General features: G+C 40.0%; 2 protein-coding genes across 29 annotated transcripts in view; one reads left to right on the top strand and one right to left on the bottom strand.

The window, feature by feature from the left end:
- The window catches only part of PREPL (prolyl endopeptidase like), a 51,859-nt gene extending 40,255 nt beyond the window's left edge, over positions 1-11,604 (bottom strand). For 4 of the 26 annotated variants that reach the window (XM_001111999.5, XM_028831604.2, XM_028831598.2 and 1 more), the window contains exons 1-2: positions 11,179-11,293; positions 9,287-9,827 (exon numbers count right to left, since the gene is read on the bottom strand). In XM_001111999.5, the coding sequence (XP_001111999.3) occupies positions 9,287-9,505 (219 nt within the window). In that variant the 5' untranslated portion in view covers positions 9,506-9,827; positions 11,179-11,293. 26 annotated transcript variants of the gene reach the window in all.
- A 147-nt stretch (positions 11,605-11,751) lies between these two features.
- CAMKMT (calmodulin-lysine N-methyltransferase) overlaps positions 11,752-25,834 on the top strand; it is a 407,800-nt gene continuing 393,717 nt past the window's right edge. For all 3 annotated transcript variants that reach the window (XM_077959637.1, XM_001112368.5, XM_028831702.2), the window contains exons 1-2: positions 11,752-11,953; positions 23,161-23,333. In XM_077959637.1, the coding sequence (XP_077815763.1) occupies positions 11,798-11,953; positions 23,161-23,333 (329 nt within the window). In that variant the 5' untranslated portion in view covers positions 11,752-11,797. The remainder of the gene's footprint in view (positions 11,954-23,160; positions 23,334-25,834) is intronic.

Genomic DNA, 25,834 nt, shown 5'->3' with positions numbered 1-25,834 from the left:
CTGCAGCACTATTCACAATAGCAAAGACTTGGAACCAACCCAAATGTCCATCAATGACAGAGTGGATTAACATGGCACATATACACCATAGAATACTACACAGCCATAAAAAAGGATGAGTTCATGACCTTTGTAGGGACACGGATGCAGTTGGAAACCATCATTCTCAGCAAACTATCACAAGAACAGAAAACTAAACACCACATGTTCTCACTCATAGGTGGGAAATGAACAATGAGAACACTTGGACACAGGAAGGGGAACATCACACACCGGGGCCTGTTGTGGGATGGGGGGACGGGGGAGGGATAGCATTAGGAGATATATCTAATGTAAATGACGAGTTAATGGGTGCAGCACACCAACATGGCACATGTACACATATGTAACAAACCTGCACGTTGTGCACATGTACCCTAGAACTTAAAGTATAATAAAAAAAAAATGATCAAAAGAAAAGAATAGGCATTCAAGAAGAAAACCCAACAGGATCAATAAACATAAGAAAAGATGCTCACTGGCCAAGAGTGGCAGCTCACGCCTGTAATCCCAGTACTTATGGAAGCTGAGGCAGGAGGACTGCTTGAGCCCAGGAGCTTGAGACCAACCCGGGCAACACAGCAAGACTCTGTCTCTATTTAAACAAAAAAAAAAGTTTTGGATTTTAGAGCATTTCGGATTTTGGATTAGGAATGCTCTACTTGTACTACAAGATATTAAAAAAGAAAGGTACTGTGAATTAGGCTACCTTACATCTACTTCTGACTCTACTAGTTTTCTTACTTAACTTTAGACTCTGTGGCTTTAGTTTCTTCATTTGTTTAGAAAGAATTCACATACTTCCTGATTTTAAAACTTATTATAGGCTGGGCGCAGGGGCTCATGCCTATAATCCCAGCACTTTGGCAGGCCAAGTCGGGCAGATTACCCTGAGGTCAGGAGTTTGAGACCAGCCTGGTCAACATGGTGAAACCCCGTGTCTACTAAAAATAGAAAAAATTAGCTGGGCATGGTGGTAGGCAGCTGTAATCCCAACTACTCAGGGGACCTTGGCAGGAGAATTGCTTGAATCTGGGAGGCAGAGGTTGCAGTGACCTGAGAAGGTACTACTGCACTCCAACCTGGGCAACAGAGCGAGACTCTGTCTCAAAAATAAATAAATAAATAAATCAACTTATTACAAAGCTATAGTAATTAAATGTGTAATACTGGCCTAAGGACAGACATATAGAAAAATGAGATAAAAGTTAGAGTCCAGAAATAAACCATCGAATTTATGGTCAGTTGATTTTCAGAAAGGATACCAAGACAATTCAATGGAAAAAGAACAGTCTTTTCAACAAATGTTGTTCAGACAATGGATATCCACAAGCAAAATAATAAAGTTGTACCCCAATCCGTTACACTGTAAACAAAATGAACTCATAATGGGTCATAGGGCTGGGCATGGTGGCTCACGCATGTCATCCCAGCACTCTGGGAGGCTGAGGCAGGAGGATTACCTGAGCCTAGGAGTTTGAGACCAGCCCACAAAACAAAGTGAGACCCTGTCTCCACCAAAAAATAAAAATAAAAATAAATAAAAAAATTAGCTGGGCATGGTTGTGGTCTCAGTTGCTTGGGAGCTAAGGCAGTAAGAGAGCATGAGCCCAGGAGGTTGAGGCTGCAGTGAGTCATGTTTGTGCCTCTGCACTCCAGCCTGAGCAACAGAGTGAGGCCCTGCCTTTAAAAAAAAAAAAAAAAAAAAAAAAAAGTATCAAAGGCCTAAAGAAAGAGCTCAGATGGGATGATTTCTGGGATATGTTTTCTAGCAATAAAATTTATGGTTATATGAAAAAAAATTCATTAACTATTAATTCATTCTATAAACACTTATTGCTTATCTACGATGTGGCAGTCATTATGTTATGTGCTGGCAAGATGTGTATTATAAAATTCTTGTCTTTAAGGACCTCCCAAAATAATGGGGAGACAGAAAAAGTTTAAAATGATGTAGTAATAGCAGAGAGGTAAATATAGTGATATGACTCCTATGGCTTCAACTTCTATCCATATGTAACAACTCTCCCCAAATTCCAGACTCAAATATCCAACTGCTACTAAAATCTCCACTTTACTAGTGAGTTACATTTATCCTTTCTACTTCTTCATCTTTTTTTTTTTTTTTTTGAGATGGAGTCTCGCTCCCACTGCACCAGGCTGGAGTGCAGCGGCACCATCTTGGATCACTGCAATCTCCACCTCCCGGGTTCAAGTGATTCTCCTTCCTCAGCCTCCCGAGTAGCTGGGATTACAGGTGTGTGCCACCAGGCCTGGCTAAATTTTTTTGTATTTTCAGTAGCCATGGGGTTCCGCCATGTTGGTCAGGCTGGTCTTGAACTCCTGACCTCAGGTGATCTACCCGCCTCAGCCTCCCAAAGTGCTAGGATTATAGGCGTGAGACACCACGCCTGGCCTTCTTCATCCTTAAGATCTGAGTATCAGTAAGGTTACATACATGACTGTGAAATAAGTCCATCTGAAACATAAAGATAAACCAGATGTGTTTTAGAATTTTGAGATTTTTGGAATGTTAACTGGGTACCTTATCTCAGTTTACAGGGGAACAACACTCTGTAATCAAATGCAGTAACATTTTAGAGCTAAACATCTACTGATTGGGATAAATAAAGATCATAATAGCTTTGTGTCAGTTTAGGTCAGGTTTTGCCCATTCTCAATATTCTCCAATCAGTTAAAAAAAATCGTTTGTTTTCTAAGAGGCTTTTGGATTTTAGAATCCAAAGAGATGAGGAATTATCACTCAAGTTCTTCTAGTCTTCCATTAAGATGCCTCAAATAAAATGTAATCAGGGCCAGGTGCGGTGGCTCACGCCTGTAATCCCAGCACTTCGAGAGCCGAGGTAGGTGCATCACTTGAGGCTGGGGTTCCAGACCAGCCTAGCCAACATGGCAAAACCCTATCTCTACTAAAAATATAAAAAAATTAGCTGTGTGTGGTGGCACATGCCTATAATCCCAGCTGCTCAGGAGGCTAAGGCACAAGAATCACTTGAGCCTGGGAGGTTGCAGTGAGCTGAGGCTGTGCCAGTGCACTACAGACTGGGTGACAGAGTGAGACACTGTCTCCAAAAAAAAAAAAAAAAAAGCAATCACCCTGTAAAGACTCTCATCTTCACTCATCTGAGTTTCCGACAAGGCTTCCTACTTCCAATTTATTCTCTATTCTGTCAGAGTGATTCTTCTAAAATGCAAATCTGATTGTCCCGACATTTTTCAATAACATACTATTGTTTAAAAGGATCCAGCTCAAACTTTGTGCAAGATATACAAAACTACCTATACATGATCCCGCCTGGTTTGCCTCTTTTGGCTCATCTTCGACCATTTTGTTTTGTTTGTTTTCTTGAGACAGAGTCTCACTCTGTCGCCCAGGCTGGAGTGCAGTGGTGCGATCTTGGCTCACTGCAATCACTGCCTCCTGGGTTCAAGTGATTCTCCTTCCTCAGCCTCTCCTGCCTCAGCCTCCTGTGTAGCTGGAGTTATAGGTGCACACCACCAAGCCTGGCTAATTTTTGTATTTTTAGAAGATACAAGATCTGAATATCAGTAAGGTTACATACATGACTGTGAAATAAGTCCATGGTTTCACTAAGATGGTTTCACCGTGTTGGCCAAGCTGGTCCGGAATTCCTGACCTCAAATGATCCACCTGCCTCGGCCTCCCAAAGTGCTGGGATTACAGGTATGAGCCACCGTGCCTGGCCATCTTTGACCATTTTGGCTCTTCTAATTGTAGTGATGTCCTCCTCAATTCTGAGCTTTTCCACATGCTGCTCCCTCTGCCTAATTCCTTCTCTTACTTTAGATCTTGATTAAATGTTACCTCCTAAGAAGGGCAATTCTGACCATAGTAACCAAAGTAACTTCTCAGCAGGTAACATTTAATCAAGACCTAAAATAGGAGAAGGAACTAATCAAGTAGTGGTGAATAGGATTAAGGAATAGTACACAAAGGCCCTAAGATAGATGGGAAAGAGTCATGTTCTTCAATCTGGGAGATGACCATTGAGGCCTACCCAAAGTAAATGGGGGCAATTTGGCATGAAATGAGAGAGGGGTGAGATTGTACATGGCCTTAGGAGACATGATTAGGAGACTGGATTTTAAGTTTCTGTAATAAAAGTTTCCGTAATAAGTTTTGGAAAGTTTTAATTTGGGAAGTGACATGATTTAATTTATATTTTAAGATCATTTTTCTGATGATATGGAAAATGGGTTGGAAAGGAACAAGAGGGAAAGCCAAGAGCCTGGTTAGGAGTCTTTACCAGTGGTCCAAGTAAAAGATAGCTAGAGTGATGATGGTAGAGATGGAGAAATATGGACAGGTTCAATATATATTTTGGTTAATATATGTTTCTGAAAATATGTTAAACATGATGACATGATGGTATACATAATTTGGGGTGTATAAACATTAGGTTATAACTAGACCATCAAATTAGTGATTTACTGATTATGAATTGTTTGGATGAGACAAACTGATTAAAGCAGTAGACTTGGTGGTATGGAGACATGGCAAAGATCACAAAGCTAGTTAGGGATACACTGTTAATGGACATGATGGCAGGACAGCAGTGTTCTAGCTTGAACAAATGAGTAAATAGCAATGAAATAAAGAAGAGCTGAATCGGGGCTGGAGAAGTAAAGTTCAATTGTAGATAGTTTGTTTGAGAAGTCAGTGAAACGTCCACCTGGAGATTGTTAGGTAAGCAGCAAAATACTGTGTAGCTCAGAGGGGATTCTGGGATGATGACAGTGGCTGCTATGTCCCTTCAATCCACGGCTATGGATAAGATTATTTAGGAAGAAATTGAAGAGAGAAAAAGGACCAGGACCAAGTGCTGAGAAACCTCCAAATTTAGAGGTCAAATGGAGGAAAAGTTTGAAAAGCAGACTGAGGAGAATAAGCTTCTAAGGTAAGAGAAAAGTCAGATAAAGGTGGAGTCATAAAGCCCAAGGAGAAGAGTCTTCCAAGGAGGAAATGGTCAAATATGTCCAACTGGCTGAGAGAGCTTATTCAAGAGGATGAAAGAAAAACAACCACTGGGTTAAAATATGTAACACCTTGGGGTGACACTGACAAAAGTTTTAAGGAAGGAGTGGAAGCCAGACCCAAGCAGGTTAAAGAATAAATGGAATGTGAAGAAGTAACTAATAATGAAGTTGTACCTGTAAGGTAGTCCCACTCTGAATTATTATGAATTATGAAATGAATTATTATGAATTATTATGAAAAATTAATGAGACTACCATTTATTTTTCTTTCTGGCATTCCTGAGTTTTCTTTTAAAATTTTTCTTTCCTCCTTCTTTCCTGACAATGTTTTGAACTTACTAGTTATAACCAGTGGTTCTTACAAGTCACAGATCATAGTGAAGAAGCCAGCTGTCAACCAATCTATTTAAGAGCTTTTCAACCTGAGGAAACTGATTTAAGAAAAAAACAAGATACCCTGTATATATATGTGTGTATATATATATGTGTGTGTGTATATATATGTGTGTGTATATATATGTATGTATGTATATGAGACTATTGCAGAAGCTGCTAATCTCTATTATAGAAATAGGCAAATGACATGTTTGACCAAAGGATTTAGTCTTCTGTCTTAATTATTCAATTTCTTTTTTGTATCTTGTTCAAATTATCACTATTAAAGATTTTGGGAATTATTTTCGTAGGCAGAGCAGAGCAGGATGATGTGGAAGATAAAGAAATGTGATATCTGGATGGATGCTAGTCTTTGAATATCACTAGCTGGCTTGTAAGTATAATGGAGTAAGTTCATCTTGCCATCTGGCTAATGTAAAATGGAAAGCTGAGGTACTTGCCAATAAGAACTGTAGAACTGAATGAATTCAATAAGGTTTAGATCAGCAACACTTGATCATCAAACATTTCCAGTTTCTAAATACAGGTCCACTGTCAGTCAAGCTGTGAGTTCCAGAATTACTAACTTCAAAAAAACAGATCTGGGGCCGGGCATGGTGGCTCATGCCTGTAATCCCAGCATTTTGGGAGGCCAAGGTGGGTGGATCACCTGAAGTCAGAAGTTCGAGACCAGCCTGACCAACATGGTGAAACCCCATCTCTACTAAAAAATACAAAAAAAAAATTAGCCGGGCATGGTGGTGGACGCCTGTAATCCCAGCTACTTGGAAGCTGAGGCAGGAGAATTGCCTGAATCCAGGAGGCGGAGGTTGCAGTGAGCCGAGATCACGCCATTGCACTCCAGCCTGGGCGACAAAACAAGACTCCGTCTCAAACAAACAAAAAACAGATCTGTAGGCCTCAACCATAGAGATTTTCATTATGCAGATGTGAGGTGAGATCCAGGAATCCGCATTTCTAAAAAAGCTCCCCAGGATTTCTGATATACAGTTAGACTGCAGCAGTTGATACTGAAGAGTCCCCAAACTTATAGGCAATAATTTGTTGCTACGGTAAGAAGACAGAGGTATAGAATCATGAAATTTTAGCACCTGGAAGACTTTCCAGAGAATGACAAGTTGAAACTTGCTTTTTTTTTTTTTTTTTTGAGACAGGGTATCCCTGTGTCACCCAGGCTAAAATGCAGTGGCACAATCTTACTGTGCCTCAACCTCACTGCAGACTCAACCTCCAAGGCTCAATCAACCCTCCCACCTCAGCCTTCCAAGTAGCTGGGATTACAGGCGTGAGCCACCATGCCCAGCTAATTTTTAGTCTTTTTGGTAGAGATGGGGTTTTGCCATGTTGCCAAGGCTGGTCTCAAATTCCTGAGCTCGGACAATCTGCTCACCTTGGCCTCCCAGTGTTCTGGTATTACTGGTGTGAGCCACTATGCCTGATCAGAACTCCCTATTTTTTTCAGTCAGGAAGATTAAGAGTCCTGATTAGTTCACAGTCACACCAATCATGGCTAGATCTTTTGCCTTCTAGCATTCCCATTACACATGCTACTTTCTGTTCCTTAACTTATATTAGGTAATAGCTCTTTAAACAGATATATTTTAATTTACATAAAAGCATTAACTACTTTTTCTACTTTATTGCACCCTATAAAAGCGGATAGAGTTGGAACTCAGTGAATGCTTGCTGAAAGAAGGAAATGTGCATTCTTGTCTACAGGTGTTTTCACAGCTGCAGGGACATTTATAAAGCTTCCCCAGGTCTCAGTCATCAAAAAAGATGAAGACCATGGCTTTTATATTACATCATTTCTCATAGAGGGAATGGTTGATACATGACATGCGAAAGCAGGATCACTGTCTCAGGTAAAGGAACTACTAAAAGAACTATGAATACTTGGAGTCACTGAGTCAGGTTAAAGTTTCCAGGTAGTGGGAATCTATAAAAGAGAACTGAAAAGTTGCTTCAGGGACAAATGGAGGGAAAAAATAGTCAACCTTCCATTTACAACGTGAGCTAACATCACAGCTGTTACTCTGATGGTAATTCCTGCCTACTATTTATACACTGAGTTAAGACAAAGTACAACATGACAAAATGTTCTAAACACAATGCAAAATAAAGTTCAATAGGTGAAATTAAAAATTTTCTTTCTAAAGTAGGAAAGATGTACAAAAACCACAAAAATGAAATAAAAAGAAGATATAAAGAATTTCTAAATGAGTAATTAAGTGCTAAACTAAGGCAAGACACTATGAAAAGGAAAAGAATTTCAAAGACTAAAACATAAAGGGTAAAAGTCTAGGAAGACTAGAGGGCTAACATATAAAAAGTTAAAAGCAAAAGAGACACACACACAACACCTAAATAGGTATCAGCTAAGATAAGTGCAAAAATTGAACAAAAACTAGAAAAACTGAGTAAAATTAGATTAAAAAGTTTCTAAAATGAGAAGAATCTGCCCAAGTGTCCATCAATAGAAGAATGGATAAACAAAATGTGGTTTATACATACAAAGGAATATTATTCAACTATAAAAAGAAATGAAGTTATGATACATGCATACAACACAGATGAACTTTGAAAGCATTATGCTAAGCCACTGAATTGCATACTTTAAAATGGATCAAGTGGAAAAATTTTGTTATACATATATTTTATCCAAAGAAAGGAGGAAGTCAAAACAGACTAAAAGAAGAATCAGTATGCGACAAAACCAGAAATTAAAATAAAAAAATAAAAAATATATTAAAATCATAAATATGTGAAATTATTGCAAGAACACCACCCCCAAATATCATTAAGGAACCTAAGGAACACAAGAAGTAAAAGGTAGGAGAGGGAAGTCAAAGCAGCAGCAGCACAATTAGATAATTTAATCTCAAGTAAGTAGGATGACCATATAATTTACCATCCAAACCAGGACATATTTGAGAGGAAAGGGGACACTATTAATAATTACACAGGGACAACAGGTGTAGGCTGGAGCTGTCCCAGGCATAAGTGGATACGTGGTCACTCTCTATATAAGGGCAGTCGGGTCCTCAAGGTTGAGTTCACGCCCACAGCTTGGGGTCTGGCAGAAGTACAACACTCCGACAGTGTCTTCCTGAAGGACTCAAGTGGTCAAAAACGCAAGACTGGTTTTCATTTTTTTACAGAGAAATAAAACACAATTCATGGCCTTTACTGAAGTGTACTGATTCGTGATTCATAAAACAATGGGCATATCATGAGATTTTATTAAGAGCTATAATGTAGTGTTCTTGAAATTTTAGAAGGCTGAATTATACTTTGAAATGCACTGGCAGGCATACTAAGGAAGTCCTAAGGTGAATCATTTTATATAAACCTACATTTTTATATATTACATTAGAGCCCTACAAATATATGTATACACTCTTCTTTTTTTTTTTTTTTTTTTGAGACAGAGTCTCCCTGTCACCCAGGCTGGACTGCTGTGGTGTGATCTCAGCTCACCGCAACCACTGCCTCCCTGGTTCAAGAGATTCTCCTGCCTCAGCCTCCCAACTAGCTGGGATTACAGGTGGGTGCCATGACGCCCGATTAATTTTTGTATTTTTAGTAGAGACAGGGTTTTACTATTTGGCCAGGTTGGCCTCGAACTCCTGACCTCAGGTGATCTGCCTGCCTTGATGGATATACTCGTTTATACTTACATTTGACTAGAGACAACTGAGACTTGAAAATTTGAAAAATCAAGTTAGAATTACTGAGAAAATTAGTAGCTCTGATGTTCTACCCATTCTTTATTTTTAAACTAAAATTAATCTTAATGACCTACAAATAGGTTAACTTAAACAGTCCATACCTTACATGAGAAGCTCCGACTTGGGATGTTTCTTGCTAACTCTGATATCTTGGGTTTATTCTGAAGACACTTGGTTAGGTGATATTTTTTCAATTTTATTCTATTGTAATAATGATCAGCGAAGTTATAGTGATTCAAATGCTGTTTCTGCATGCATTTTCCAAGGTGAGGAATACTATACTTCAAAGCTTGGAGAAATAATTTGGTCTTCTGCTGCATGATACCAAAGTCCCTGGTTTATGCTCCTTTTGGGGCTGCCAGCACACGAATGACTTTATAGGTATGATTACAGAGTAGTGGGTTCTCAGAGTATCTAAGATCAGCAGTTCTCATTGCTCCTTTTCAGGGCCATGCCCCGCTTAGGTTATGAGTAACTTCAGACAGCTGATAACTTAGGCTAACTAAATCTAAAAACGTGTGTAAGTTAAAGTTTCATTCAAATCATACTTCTTGGCAGATGTGACTTAAATGTCTCATTTGTAAAATTAATCCTATCAGGCTCAAACTATGCAGCACTGATTCTGGCACACATAGGGGCAAACTAAAACAAAAAACAAAACAAGAAACAAAATAAAAATTTGCAAATAAGTACACAGACTTAATGGGATATCTCAGGAACTCAGGGCTGTAAAAGGTAAAAAGCCTTTGGTCTTACATAATTATGAACATATCTTTGGTATGTATGTGGAAGATAAACTGGAAAAGCCTAATTATTTAATAAAGGTGGGGGAGGGAAGATTAATTATTGTTGAGTGTTAACTAAGTGCCAGGTGCTTTTATCTTGTGTAATTTAAATTTTATATGGACTTGATAAATTAGATACTACAATGCACATTTTACAAGTTGCCAAACTGTGGCTGTGGGAGGTTCTAAGCAACTGTTCCAGGTCACTTGGACAGTAAGCTATATAGCAAAAATTCCAATTTGTTTTGGTTCCAAAAATTGGAAAACTCAACTATGGATTTTAACGTTAAAAAGGTATTTAGTGCTTTAATTAAAAACAACAAAAAAACCCTGCAAGATGCACGAATAAAATGTGAGGCCATCTCTGGTTTGTCAGGAGGTAGCTTTTATTAACCTTGAGAGCTAATAAGTAGTTAAGAGTCAGAGAGACCTGGGTTGAGGTCTTAGCTCCAACACTTAACTGTGTCTCTGGGCCTCAGTTTCCTTATCTGCAAAAATGAAATGACACCATTTACCTTCTAGGGTGGTTGTTGTAAAAACAAAATGAGGCAGTTTAATGTTAAGACCATACAGTGCCTGGCACGTAGTGACCACTCAATAAATGGCAGTTGCTGTGATTTACGTCAGGAATAATCTAGGTCTATTGCACACAGCTGAACGTCATTATGGACGTCTTCCACAAAATAGCCCCTGGTATCAAAGGTAGAAGGCTGCGTCAAATTTACCATAGATCAGATGCGCTACGACGCCCCCGCCCCCTTTAATCCCTTTCCATGTCGCAGCAAAATAATGGGTGATTGGGGGTAGAGAAGCAACACTAGTTTACTAGCCGACATTAGTAAAAAAAAAAAAAAAAAAAAAAAAGGGGGAAAAAAGACCCGAATAACAAGGGCCTGCAAAGGTCCTACATCACCACGTCCCCACAGCCTTTATCCATCCTTCATCCTCAAGGAGAAGACAGTATGCAAGGCTAGGATGGGGGTGGGGTAGATAAACGGGTGTTCTCGGGAGAACCTATTCGTTTTCCCCATGCAACTCTCCACCCCAGGGATGAGGCGATCTGAATGCAACAGGGAGAGGGACCAGGTGACACGCACGCAGTGCTGGGCCATGAGTCAAAAAGCGAGGACCTGGGGACTGAGGGGTGGGTGGCTGGGTGTGGGGAGGAAGGGGAGAAGGGAAGAGACCAGTACACTCCCCATACATACGCAAATTGAGAGAATCAGTCCGGCTCTGGACACAAACCAGTGAAGGCAGGCCGGAGAACCTGAAGCTCTCAGAGAGGAGCAGATGTCACCGCAGGCACGTCCAGCCGAAGTCTGCGTTCCGCAGCCCACAGAACGACAACCTACCCAGAGCCGCCTAGAGCTGGTTTGCAGCACGCCGAGCTACGTAACCTCAGTCTACCACGAGCAACAGGCAGATTTCGCCATCTTTGTTGTGGTCAAGGATTCTTCTGGCGTTCCTGGGTTCTTTAGTCTCAAAATATATAAGACTCTTTGTTCTTTGCTAGTCGTCTGAGCTCGAGATGAAGCAGAGAAGACTAAGACAATGAGGAACAGCGTTCCAGTAGCCCTGCCACATTTCTCTAACCCTCTGGTCCGCCCTCACTCAAGATGGCTACCAGCAAAATGGTGCAATGACGTGACAGCGCGGCCCTGGTTGCCAAGGAGATGCGAGTACCGGAAATGCGGAATTCGGGGAGGGCGCGCATGCCTGGGTCGTTGCGGTGGGGGGGGGGGCGGGGGGCGGGCGTCACAGGTCCTGACGGGGAAGAAGTTAGCAGGTCCTGGCAGGGGACGAGCTGCGGTGGCGGCACCTCCGGGTATGGAAGGCTCCAGTGAGATGGAGTCGCGGGTCGCGGACGCTGGGGCCGGTGAGACTGCGAGAGCAGCGGGCGGCCGTCCGGCAGTTGGCTGCACCACTCGGGGGCCCGTAGTCTCGGCGCCCCTGGGAGCCGCCCGGTGGAAGCTCCTGCGGCAGGTAGGGGAGAACCTGCTCGCCTCACCTTTGCCTCTGGTCACTCCCCTCTCACGTACCGGGGGAGCGACCGTTCGCAGCTCTTTCCTCTTGGCAGTTCTGGGAGTCCCTTCTCAGTTTGCCGGGAGCCACCTGCGAAGCTCCCCCTCGCTTCACCTAAGTGTCCCATCCAAGAGGAGGAATAGGTGGGGTTGGATGAGGAGGAAGACAGCCAAGGCTGAGCTCCTGGGAAACTCAGATCGAAGTAGAGGAACCCCTTCTGTACATTTTTGTGCGTCTGGGGGACTTTTCCCCTTCTCGCCAGTCTCCGGTGCGCCCGCCGCTCCCCACTGCTCTTTTCCTGCTTCTGTTTTGCCTCCTTCCCCAGGTTTCTTCTAGCTTAACTCCCAGGCTGGTTCTAGTTACTGATGTTCTTCTGCACCCTCTGGCCCCGTCTTTTGCCCAGCGTGGTTGACTGTGCCGGGACTGAGACGCGGCACGCGTTCCCTTGGCATCTTCCGTACAGCGGAGCGTGCAAGGAGTAGGAAGAGCTGACCTCCTCTCCCACCGAGGTCTCAAAGTTCAATGATTATCTTGTAGTTTGAAGTGATCAGCGAGATTCTCCGTGTCCAAAGTGGTTTAGTCAAAATGTGTTCGTTTGTTGAATGATGGTATCTTCTGGTACTTCAAAGTTTCTGCTGTTACTTAGAACTTCTCTCGTGCAAGCTTGACGGAAGTTCTGATTTATGATCACTCACATTCTTCGCTCACTTCTTGAAGTTAATTTAAGTCTGGTTATTGTTTTTACATACCAGTGTTATGCCTCTGCCTGAAGTTTTCTGCCTAAAGCTTTACTCAGGAGGACATTTTTCCATTTCTGACAGTTGTGTTTGGAAGGGTTTCCCAGCTATTGCCACTTTACTTGAGATTGTGCTTTTAGTATTTTGAGGGTCACTTTGTTTGCAGTTGCCTTGAGTCACCTTTTCATACAGTGGTCTTTTAGCGCTTTTGGAGTTATGAGTTAAGTAGATCATCAGAGTTAATTAAAATTTATTTGCTGATGCATTGACAGTCTTTCCAGACCAGTAATGATCTGGTTTTGCTATTGTTACAAATGGTATTACAGGATAAGAAAATGCATGTCCTCACAGATCATCATAGGAAGTACCTATAATAAAGTAAACATCTGATTTTTTTTTTTTGTTTTTAATAGTGACCACTGAAATGAGATCTTGGACTCAACCCTCCTCCTCGCACCCCGCCCCCCTGCTTTTTTTTTTGAGATGGAGTTTCGCTCTTGTTGCACAGACTGGAGTGCAATGGCTGCCATCTCGGCTCACTGCAACCTCCGCCTCCCGGGTTCAAATGATTCTCCTTCTTCAGTCTCCCTAGCAGCTGGGATTACAGGCATGCACCACCACACCTGGCTTTTTTTTTTTTTTTTTTTTTAAAGTAGAGACGGGGTTTCTCCATGTTGGTCAGGCTGGTCTCGAACTCCCGACCTTAGGTGATCCACCCACCTCGGCTTCCCAAAGTGCTGGGATTATAGGCGTGAGCCACAGTGCCCGGCCCCCTCCCGTTTTTTTTGTTTTGTTTTGTTTTGTTTTGATACAGAGTCTTACTATGTCATCCAGGCGGGAGTGCAGTGGTGCAATGTTGACTCACTGCAGCCTCTGCCTCCCTGGTTCAAGCAATTCTCCCTTACTCAGCCTCCCGAGTAACTGGGATTACAGGCGCTCACCATCACACCCGGCTAATTTTTGTATTTTTAGTAGAGACGGAGTTTCGCCATTTTGGCCAGGCTGGTCTCGAACTCTTGACTTCAGGTGATTCACCTGCCTTGCCTCCCAAAGTGCTGGGATTACAGGCCTGAGCCACTGTGCCTGCCGCGCCCACCACCCCCCGACTTCTTTTTTTTTTTTTTTTGAGACGGAGTCTTGCTCTGTTGCCCAGGCTGGAGTGCAGTGGCTGGATCTCAGCTCAGCCATTCTCCTGCCTCAGCCTCCCGAGTAGCTGGGACTACAGGCGCCCACCACCTCGCCCGGCTAGTTTTTTGTATTTTTTTAGTAGAAACCGGGTTTCACCGTGTTAGCCAGGATGGTCTCGATCTCCTGACCTCGTGATCCGCCCCTCTCAGCCTCCCAAAGTGCTGGGATTACAGGCTTGAGCCACCGCGCCCGGCCTTTTTTTTTTTTTTTTTTTTTTTTTAAATAAATGAGCTAGGGTCTTACTTGTTGCCCAGGCAGGTAACTCCTGGGCTCAAGCAATCCTCCCACCTCATCTTCCTGAGTAGTTGGGATTACAGGGGTATGCCATGATGCCTGGCTTTCAGTGATTCTTAGTGTAGTAAAAGCTACAGCATTTACGTTCATTATAAATTGCGGTCTAAATGAGAACAGTGACAAGTTTCAGCTGTGGCTGTTACATGACCTCCCCACACGTTCTGACATTGAAACTTTTGGTATACATCTGCCTGCTTGGAGTCTTTTTATCTTCTCTACTTGGTGAATGATTGTTCATTCTTCACACTTCCATTTCAAACTACTCTTCTGTGAAGCCACCCCTAATGCCTCTGGGCTAAGTTAAACCCTCAGCCCACTCTACTAGTGAGCCCCTTATATTATTTTATGATCATGTGATCAGGGTCTCTCTTTATTACTAGAACGGGCATTCTCCCTGGGAAAAGGTGATGTTTTATTAGTTTATATCCTTTGCATCTAGCATAGGACCTGGTTAATTGGTTTTTAGTAGATGTTGTTAAGTGTCTGTGGAAAGCCTGAGAGTAAGGTCAGTCTTTAAATGGCGCATAGCACCTAGTCCTTAGTGTATTTTATCAGTAAGTTATTGCTCAGTAAGAACCACAACATCACAGTGGCATACAGCAGTTAATATTTGTTTTGTTGGTGCATGTGGGGACCACCTGGGAGCTGACTGACATAGGCTGTAGTCACCTGGGTATCTCTATGATGCACATGTGGTCCATATGTCTCTAATCTTTGGACTAGTGGGCTAAAGTCCTCATGGTGATAGCAGAGGTATAAGAGCAAGCCCAACCACAGAAACACATTTTAAACCCCTGCTCACATCATGTGTTTACTTCCTATTGGCCAAAGTCAAGGGGCAGGGAAATACAACTCCTTCCTTGGAGGTGACAAAGAGGAAGTGAATCTTTTTCTATTATAATTTAATCGATCACATATATTAAACATTTACAAGCTCTTAGTAAATGTATTTCAAATGAATGAACCATTCCTATCTTATATGCATCTAGTACTGGAAAACTATAAGGGATCTAAGCAGTGCTAGAGATATATGACTCCTTTTCTCTCTCGTGGGACATCTGCAGAACATCTGCTCTGTCTGCTTGTTTTTTCCTTTACAATTCTGTCTTTCCATTACCCTATAGAGCTCCAGTGCTGTCTCATGGCCTTTTACTTTATGTTAACTGTTCAGTATTTTCTGTGTTTTGTAATTAACAAAACACAGGTTTTGAGAGAAAACCTGGTTGACCTAGTGCATCATTTGGTTCCAGGTTACCTGATAAATTGCCAAAATTTGAGTCAAGCGAGTACTTAAATTAGATGAGGTCTGGAAGTTTATTAATCAATATCAGTAGAGGTTATGGATGTTGTTCTATTTTCCTCTTTGTTGAGTCTCATTACATGTTGACAAAGATGGCCACTGGCAACTCCAGACTTTCATATCCATCCAGCTAGTAATCCAGAAGAAATAACTCTTTTCCCCAACATCCAAATCATTTCCTCCAAAGGACTCTGATAGGCCAAGGTTGGACCAATTGCTATGTCCAGAATGGGGCACTTTGGCTAACCTGGGTCATCAACCCACCCTGTGGCAGGTAAGGTGTAACAACCTCACTAGAATTACATAGAGTGAGGGAGGGGCAGTTCCTAAAAGGAGGTGACGTAGGGCAGATGGAAGAGTAGCAATGACTGTTACACGTGTATTTACAAACCACCTACCGAATGAAAAATCTTGCCTAGAGGTGTGACTACCTGGCTGAAGAATCTGATTATGGAATATTTCACAGTACAATTTATATCAAAGCAGGATGCTTTTACCTGGATTGGCTAATTGAAAAAGTTGGTTAAGAGGTGAATTGTAATAACAATACATATTCCAAGTGAAGTTATTTTCTGAGTGTCAAATCTTTCTAGATATTTATAATTCTTCAAATGTTTGTAGTTGGCTTCCAATACCTAAATTGATAGTAAACTTTTAAGCAACTTACCTTTATCTTTCTAAAACATTCAACTTGGCTTTTAGGGTAGCGACAACTCCCTTTTAGCTCTATGTTATTAGTTTTGTAATATTTAATTAATGACAAGTTAAATATTTAATTGATGACAAATTTAATTTATTTAATGACAAGTTAAATATTTCATTGATGACAAATTTAATTTGTTATTTTGAAGAACAAGTAGAATAAAAAGGTTTGTGAAGAAGCACAGTTAACTTGGCAAGCATACAACTTGACACTGGCATCAGATGCATCTAAATCTTGATCCAGTCCTAGGTCTACCACTTGCTGTGCGCTCTTCACTGATCTGTATCAAGTATTTAGATTGTTATGGAATGTATTTTTGTTTCACCTTTATTCTTGACTTTGTTTTATATCCTTACTTTTGCTTTCTTTTTTTCTTTCTCACCCAGTTTTCACAAATGGTATCTTGTACTGTTCATCTTTTTAAGCCATCTTAAATCCTTTTGGTAATAGGTGTGATGTAAGTCTTCTGTAAGTTGTCGGAATTTGGACAACTTTTTACTTTTCTAACCTCAGTTTTCTCTACACTTAATGGGAGCAATAACATACTTTGGAGGGTTGTTTTGAGTATTTGACATAATATTTGTAAAATGCTTAGCTTGGAATCTGCCACGTCATAGACTCACCATAAATAGTAGCTATTATTATTATTATTATTATTTGAGACAGAGTCTCACTCCATCACCCAGGCTGAAGTGCAGTGGTGTGATCCTAGCTCACTGCAACTTCCATGTCCTGGGTTCAAACGATTCTTGTGCCTTAGTCTTCCGAGTAGCTGGGACTACAGGTGCACACCACCACGCCTGGCTAATTTTTGTATTTCTTTTTTAGCAGGGATGGGGTTTTGCCATGTTGCCCAGGCTGGTCTCGAACTCCTGAGCTTAAGCATTCTGCCCACCTCAGCCTCCCAAAGTGCTGGGATTACAGGTGTGACCACCATGCCTGGCCTGTTGCTGTGTCTTAAAAATGGGAAACAATATAGCTTCTGCATATAAAGGATAAGGTTTTCTGGTTTTTACTTGCATCCCTGAGCATAGATTCATATATAAATATAGGGATTCAGAGTTCTGTTTACTGTTCTCCTAACTGTAGGGTAACTGGAATTGGCCATTTTTGTTGGGGGGATCCCAAATGTCAGTATCTACAGGTCTTTTTTTCTTGTTCCAGTATCCCAGAAAGGAAACCAGGTTAAGCATCCGTAATCCAAAAATTCAAGATCTTAAATGCTCCAATATCTGAAACTTTTTGAGAGCCGACATGTTGTCACGAATGGAAAATTCCATGCTTGACCTCATGTGACGAGTTGCAATTAAAATACAATCAAAACTTTGTTTTGTGCATAAAATTATTTTAAAAATTATATAAAATTGCCTTCAGGCCATGTGTATAAGGTATATATGAAAAATAAATGAATTTCATGTTTAGACTTGGGTCCCATCCCAAGCCTTCTCTTTATGTTTTGCAAATATTCCCAAATCCAAACAAATCCAATATCTGAACAAATTCAAAATCCAAAACACTTCTGGTTCCATTTTGAATAAGGTGTACTCATTCTATATTGCAATCTCTCTGGCAGATATGACTCGCTGCCTATTATCTAGAAGCTAAGCGAAGGAAAAGGATATTGATCAGAATGAAGAGCCTGTTATACTACTTTAAGCTGTACTTGATGTTTAAGATCAGAACTGTCACTCATCTTCTCTAGAAATGTACCTATCAAAGTTCCATTGTGGGGAAGTGTAGTTGCCTGGTGTTGATGATGTAATCAGGGCATCTAGCTACTCTTCTAAAAGTTTTTCAACCAGTACTTTTGTGTTTAGCCTTACTCCTCTATCCCACTGCTACATCTGGTCTTCATAAGTGTTTCCGTATAGTTATGATCAGTTTAGTTAGTTCTGAAGTAAACAAACATTTCAGGTTAATAAATGGGTCTTCGACTTCCATTGTGTTCAGTTTCATACGTTGTTTACCTAATGGGTTTAGGGACCTTAGGACTTGATGCCTTTTTTTTTTTTCTTCTGATACTTAATCTTTTGACATGAACTTACTTGGCATAGCATTGATATTTGACTAAATGGCTTATTGACTTACTTAGGAGAATGAGAAAATGCCTTGACTAATTCCTTCACCCCAGATAATTTCATTTGAATATTATTTAATTATATAACATGGGTATTTGAAGGAGGTCTTCTAAAAGTGGTAGATGATAAGGTTATAATCTACCTTAAGGTTAACTTGATGGGAGATTTGAGTATCCTCTCAGTTCATAAAACTACAAATATTATTGATGGCCTTAAAATAACTGTATCTTCTTTTTAAAGAAACATCAAAAGTAATTTGACTTGATCTCCTATTGTAATTACTTTTACCTAACATGGATTATATAAATGTCTTATTTGTTCTAAATATGTTGCCTGTTACTTTCATTGAATATTAGCTTGTTGTCATATTGTGGATCATATAGATCATGCAGATCATACTAAACTATGAAAGCCCCTTCCAGTATTATACATGTGGTAACTTAAATTATTTTTTACATTAGTGGTTTATGGTGCCATTACCTTGACATCAAAGTACCTTGGTGCCTTTACCTTGACATCAGAGTAATTTAGACTATAAAAAGGTATTTACTGTTTGGAGTTTAATTGGGCAAGATTGAAGACAATTTATAATATCTACATTTTATATTTTTAAAAATTTAATACTTTGTTTTTTCCTAAGAGTAAACTCTGTTGAGTAGTTTGTTTTTCTTCCTGTTGCCCATAGTTGACAGACAATAATAAGACCCTATATTATTATTATTATTTTTAAACAGAATCTTGCTCTGTTGCCCAGGCTGGAGTACAGTAGTGCAATCTGGCTCAAACAATTCTCATGCCTCCTGTGCCTTCTGCCTCCCAGGCTCAAGCAATTCTCGTGCCTCAGCCTCCCAAGAACCTGGGATTACAGGTGCATGCCGTGCACTGCCTAATTCTTGCATTTTTAATAGAGATGGGGTTTCACCATGTTGGCCAGGCTGGTATTGAGCTCCTGGCCTCCAGCGATCTACCCACCTTTGCCTCTGAAAGTGCTGGGATTACAAGCATGAGCCACCATGCCTGGCTAGGACCCTGCGTTTGATTAAGGCTTTTAAACAATTAAAAATAAATAAAACCTTCAAAGAGAGGCTACCTTTTCTGATCCTCCATTTAAAAAACTAACCTTCTGGCCGGGCGTGGTGGCTCAAGCCTGTAGTCCCAGCACTTTGGGAGGCCGAGACGGGCGGATCACGAGGTCAGGAGATCGAGACCATCCTGGCTAACATGGTGAAACCCTGTCTCTACTAAAAATATAAAAAACTAACTGGGCGAGGTGGCGGGTGCCTGTAGTCCCAGCTACTCGGGAGGCTGAGGCACGAGAATGGCATGAACCCGGGAGGCGGAGCTTGCAGTGAGCTGAGATCCAGCCACTGCACTCCAGCCTGGGCAATAGAGTGAGACTCCGTCTCAAAGGAAAAAAAAAAACAAAACTAACCTTCTAAAACTTCTACATTGTATATAAAATTTAAACATATTTTTCTTATGAGATATATTCATACTGATATATTTTCTCAATTGTTTTGATCTCAGTTTGCCCTTCTACACATAAGAATTATGCATTGTTGGAATAAAGGTTCCTTTTTAGAAAATACAAACCACTCTAGCTACTTTAAGCAGAAGGGGGTTTAGCATAGTGAATTAAGTGCTTACAAAATCATTGGAGAAACAGTCTAAGAATGAATCCCAGAACAGCCGAGTCCCAGCACAGTATAAAGCTGAAATTGGCCAACCGAGAGAAATACTGCCTCTACCACAATGAAGAACCTGAAGCTGTCTTCAGGATTACATCACTTTAGCTGTGATCTTTGATGAACAGGAAGCTGCTGTGCCATGACTATAGATTCTAGAAGCATACCTTGCTTCTAGATCTGTACCAGGAGAGGTGATGCCACTTGTGCTTCCTCTCACTCTCCATTAAATTAGAGTCAACACTGGGACCTCTGTTAAAGCTGCTTCAGAAAAACCAAGTATCTTTACAACTATTCTAACCAGCACAAGTTGGTGAATTATAGTTAACACCATCTTTCCTCCTTTCAAATCTCATGTTAGTGCATCTGAATAGTTAAACCAAAATCACACCTGAAACTCTGGCTGCTAAGGATTCCGGGAAATACAGTTTCTAACTTTCCAGCTCTATAAAATAGAAAGGTGTCTTGGAAGCTGGAATGGATAGGTGATGCCAGTTTATCATATTCTGTACAAGCAAAGGTATTAAGAGTATAGGGTCTGTAGTCAGGCAGCTTGTATTTTAACTTTAGGTTTGCCCCTTGTGAACTCTCCGATGTTGGGCAAATTACGTAACTGCCCTGTGTTCTAGTTTTTTCTCTCACGTAATGGATATCTATCCCATAGTGATGTTTGAGTATTTAATGAAGAATGTGGTAAGACTTGCATTAATTCTTACTCAGACATTTCATATAATTTTCTTGTGAGCAATCTGGGCCTGGATTATTCTTTGTGGTAAGTTTTATATGTATGAATTCAGTTTTTGAAATAGTTTAAACTATTGGGATTTTCCATTTCTTCTTGTGTCAGTTTTATTAGTTGTGTTTTTCTAGAAATTTGTCCATTTCATCTAAATTTTCAAAGTTAGTTTTCATAAATATCCCTTCATTATTGTTTTTTAATGTCTACAGGATTTATATTATAGTAATCTCCCTATATCACATTGATACTTCTTCCTTTTTTTCTTATTAGTCTTATTAAGGATTTATCAATTTTATCAATCTTTTCAAAGAAACAACCTTTGGTGTTATTGATTCTCTCTCCTATGTTTGTTTTCTATTTCATTAACGTGTACTCTTTCAGGGATCTAATTTGCTTATTTTTCAAATTTTTGCAATGAATGCTTATTAACTTTTGACCTTTCCATATTTTTTTCTATAAGCCTGGATTTAGCTGCATGTTATATGTTTTGAAATGTATTTCTATTATTCAATTCAAAATTACTTTATAATTTTCTTTGTTTTTTTTCAGAGATAGAGCCTCACTCTGTCACCCAGTTTGGAGTGCAATGGCTTGATCATTGCTCACTGCAGCTTCAGACTCCTAAGCTCAAGCAATCCTCTTGCGTCAGCCTCCTGAGTAGTTAGGACTACAGGCACGCACCACCACATCCTGCATAATTATTTTTATTTTTAAATTTTTTTGAGACAGAGTCTCGCTGTTGTCACCCAGGCTGGAGTGCAATGGCGCAATCTTGGCTTACTGCAACCTCCGCCTCCTGGGTTCAAGCGATTCTCCTGCCTCAGCCTCCCTGTTAGCTGGGATTACAGGCCCGCGCCACCACGCCTGGCTAATTTTTGTATTTTTAGTAAGGTTAAGGTTTCACCATGTTGGCCAGGCTGGTCTCAAACTTCTGACCTCTGGTGATCTACCCACCTCGGCCTCCCCAAAGTGCTGAGATTACAGGCATGAGCCACTGTGCCCAGCCTATTTTTATTTTTTGTAGATATGGGGTGTTGTCATGTTGCTCAGGCTGGTCTGGAACTCCTGGCCTCAAGCAGTCCTCCTGCCTCAGTCTTCCAAAGTGTTGGGATTACAGGCATGAGCCACTGCACCTGGCCTATAATTTTTATTGTGTGTTATTTTTCTGGTTCATAGGTTATTTATAAGTACATTGCCTAGTTTCCAAATATATTTGGCTTTTTAAATATCTTTTTATTTATTTTTGTTTGCTTATGAGTCAGAAGTTATTTTATATCTAAGATTTTTCTATCATGGGAAATGTCAAACATGTATAAAACTAGAGAGAAGAATATAATAATCATTCAGGTACTGATAAGCTTCAGCAATTTTAACTCATGAACAACGGTGTTTAATCTCACTTCTCCCATTGCCCCCCACACCATTATTTTGAAGCAAATCTCACATGTCATTTTTTTCTTCAGATGTTTCATTATGAACTTATAAAAATGACATTAAAAAATCACAATACCACATCAACCCAAAATAATTAATTGATGTCATGAAAGATCTGATCAGTTTTCAAATTTTTCTCATTTTGTCATAATTTTTCTTTATAATTTGATTATTTTAGAATAGGATCCAAATAAAATCCAAACGTTATTATTGGGTTATATCTCCCACACTTTAAAATCTGTCTTTCAGCAACACCAGCAAAATTATTCATTATGCTAAAACATACATACCTTGCATACTCAATATATCTCCCCATTCCTAGGTAAGTTTTGAAATTCAATTTTTCTCTCCTAGCTCCATAGGCTATTAAAGATGCAACTAATCTTCTCGATTCTTTCTTTTGGAATTGACAAATATCCCCAGGAGAAAAGTGGTTGCAAAAGTCAGAGTAACCTTTGTAGGTTTTCTCCTTTTAAAGATATCAGACTGCGGGCGAGGTGCTGTGGCTCACACCTGTAATCCCAGCACTTTGAGAGGCCAGGGTTGGAGATCACTTGAGCCCAGGAGTTTGAATTCAGCCTGGGTAATATAGGGAGACCCCACCTCTACAAAAAATTTAAAAAATTAGCCAGTCGTGGTGGTGCATACTTGTAGTTCCAGCTGCTAGGGAGCCTGAGGTAGGAGGATCGCCTGAACCTAGCTGGGTGACAGGCTGGGTGACAGTGAGGCTGGGTGACAAAGTAGGATCCTGTCTCAAAAAAAAAAAATATATATATATATATATATATCAGATTTGTAAATCTTCACTATCTTTGCTCTGTGATGTCTTCAAGTAATGTTTTAAAATATTTTGTTCATCTTTTATAGTTATCTTCAGTAGGAGATATATGTGAATTATCTAATCTGTCATTATTGGAAAGTCCCCTTACCACTTAAATTTTGAACATTTTGAACACTTAACTACTATGTGTTTATATAACATGACTGCAATATTTGGTTTTATTTCAAAGGTTCTGAAGCAAAAACACCTGGATGATTGCCTGCGACATGTATCTGTAAGAAGATTTGAATCATTTAATCTGTTTTCAGTAACAGAAGTCAAAGAAAGGGAAACTGAAAAGGAGGTTGGTGCATGGGTCCAATATACAAGCATCTTCTGTCCTGAATACAGTATCTCCATAAGGTAACCATTATTCTAGTTAAGATTTGTAAAAACTAGATTTTTCTTGGATGAGAAAAACAATCTAATAAGAATCTCATTATTTATTCTATTGAGTTTACAGACAATCTTTATCAGAACTTAGGTTTTACAACTTGTTTTAGGAAATCCTACTGTTTTAACTGGGTCTTGCTGTATTGTCAGACTAAAGAAAAAAATCCTCACGAATATAGTGTCATTTGAAGATAAGGTGGTTGCAAATCAAAGGGTTCATTTAAACATTCTGTCATAGCATATGTTTATGACAAAAAGCCGTGTTTGTTTTGAGGCAAAGAAGGCTGAAAGTGAAAACAGAATTTTTCCAAACTACCCTTCAAGTAGTAATCTGAAAAATCAAGCTTTGGTATTTTTTCCATTTATTTATTTTTATTACTTTCAGAATAGAATCAATCTTAAGACTAAAGGAGAAAATTCAAGTGAAAACACTGATATTGTAAGAAGCATATGGACTGTTCTGACTTTAAAAATCATTAGAAAAGAGACAAGAGAGTTGCAGACTGCAGTAACGAGATACCATTTTACTGAATTAATTTTGTCTCACAGTTATATTCTAGCATGTTGCAATATTACTGTAGGTGTTTGATTTTATAAAATCTGCCTTTTCTGACAGGATTTCACATTTTGAAAGGGAGGGAGGAGCACATTTACAGTAACTGTAAGAAGAGCAAAAAACATTTTAAGTGGAAATGTGACTGAATAAGGTTTAGGTGAGGCTAGGAATAATTTTAAGAAAAAATTTTCACAAAGGATGTCTATTTATAGTATATGTTTCTCGAGCTATTTTAGTTTAGAATATCTAAGTTTTAAAAGATATAATAGCTAAAAATTTTGGATTTGGATAAAAATTGACTAGGATGGGCAGGAAAGAACAATTAGAATATGGTTTTATAATATTATTTTACTGAAAATGCCGAGTGGGTACAGTAGCTCATGCCTGTAATCCCGGCACTTTAGGAGGCCAAGGCGGGTGGATCACTTGACCCTAGGAGTTCAAGACCAGCCTGGGCAACATGGCAAAACCCCACCTTTACAAAAAAATACAAAAATTAAATACAAATAATACAAATAATAAAAAATACAAAAATATAAAAAAAAAAAAATTGGTAGCCTGTAGTCCCAGCTACTCAGGAGGCTGAGGCAGGAGAACGGTGTGAACCTGGGAGGCAGAGCTTGCAGTGAGCCGAGATCGTGCCACTGCACTCCAGCCTGGGTGACAGAGAAAGACTCCATCTCAAAAAAAAAAAAAAAAAAGCAAAGCAGTTGGGGCATCCTAATTAGAATCTTATAATGAATGTACAGGTATACCCAAAAATCTGTAAGTTTGTATCTTTTATTTGGCATTTTCTTTACTTTTATTTGATTTCTTTCTTTTTTTTTTTTTTTTTTGAGGCAGAGTGTTCCTGTGTCACCCAGGCTGGAGTACAATGGCACAATCACAGCTCACAGCAGCCTCAACCTCCTGGGCTCAATCAATCTTCCCACCTCAGCCTCCGGAGTAGCTGGGATTACAGGCGTGTGCCACCACACCTGGCCAATTTTTTTGTATTTTTAGTAGAGATAAGGTTTTACCATCTTGGCCAGGCTGGTTTTGAACTCCTGAAATCAAGTGATCCACCTGCCTTGACTTCCCAAAGTGCTGGAATTACAAGTGTGAGCCACCATGCCCAGCCTACTCCAGGTTCTACTAAGGGGCTAAGCATTAGAGATGTCGGGCTGGGCACAGTGGCTCATGCCTGTAGTTTCAGCACTTTTGGGAGGCTGAGAAGGGTAGATCACTTGAGCCTAGGAGTTCAAGACCAGCCTGGCCAACCTGCTGAAACCCTGTCTCTACTAAAAATACAAAAAAAAATTAGCTAGGCATGGTTGTTCATTATAATCCCAGTTACTCGGTGGCTAACACATGAGAATTGCTTGAACCTGGGAGTGGAGGTTGCAGTCAGATGAGATTGTGCCACTGAACTCCAGCCTGGGTGACAGAGTGAGACTGTCTCAAAACAAACAAACAAACAAACAAACAAGACACTGGGGATGTTACCGTAATTGTAAACCCCATTTTCACTTTCTCAGTTCTTACCGCCTGAGATCACCTGCCGCAGCTTAACAGAGAGAACACACACAGGGTGATCAGTACTTGTTATCAATACTTATTAGTTTTGTCTATCTTAAACTATTGCTACCCACTAATTTGTCTCCTTAAAGTTTTATTAGAGTTGAAATGAATACCCCCAAGAGGGTTAATACCTAGGTATTTGTGAATTCAAAATACCTACTTGTATCTTGTTTATATAAGCAGTGGCCTTAATAAAAACTTTGACCATTATTTTCTGTCAGCCTTATATAATGATACTTAAAATGAAGGAATAATTTTCCCTTAGTGACTTTTCATCTGAAGCTAAGGTTTGAACAATGTAAAAGTTAGGTTACAAAATTCCCAAGGTTTGTTGTCGTCTTTGTCTACCTGTGGA

Source organism: Macaca mulatta, chromosome 13 (genome assembly GCF_049350105.2).
Source record: "Macaca mulatta isolate MMU2019108-1 chromosome 13, T2T-MMU8v2.0, whole genome shotgun sequence".
Taxonomy (NCBI): domain Eukaryota; kingdom Metazoa; phylum Chordata; class Mammalia; order Primates; family Cercopithecidae; genus Macaca; species Macaca mulatta.
The sequence above is the reverse complement of the archived record's forward strand: the minus strand, read 5'-3'. Positions and strand labels throughout refer to the sequence as shown.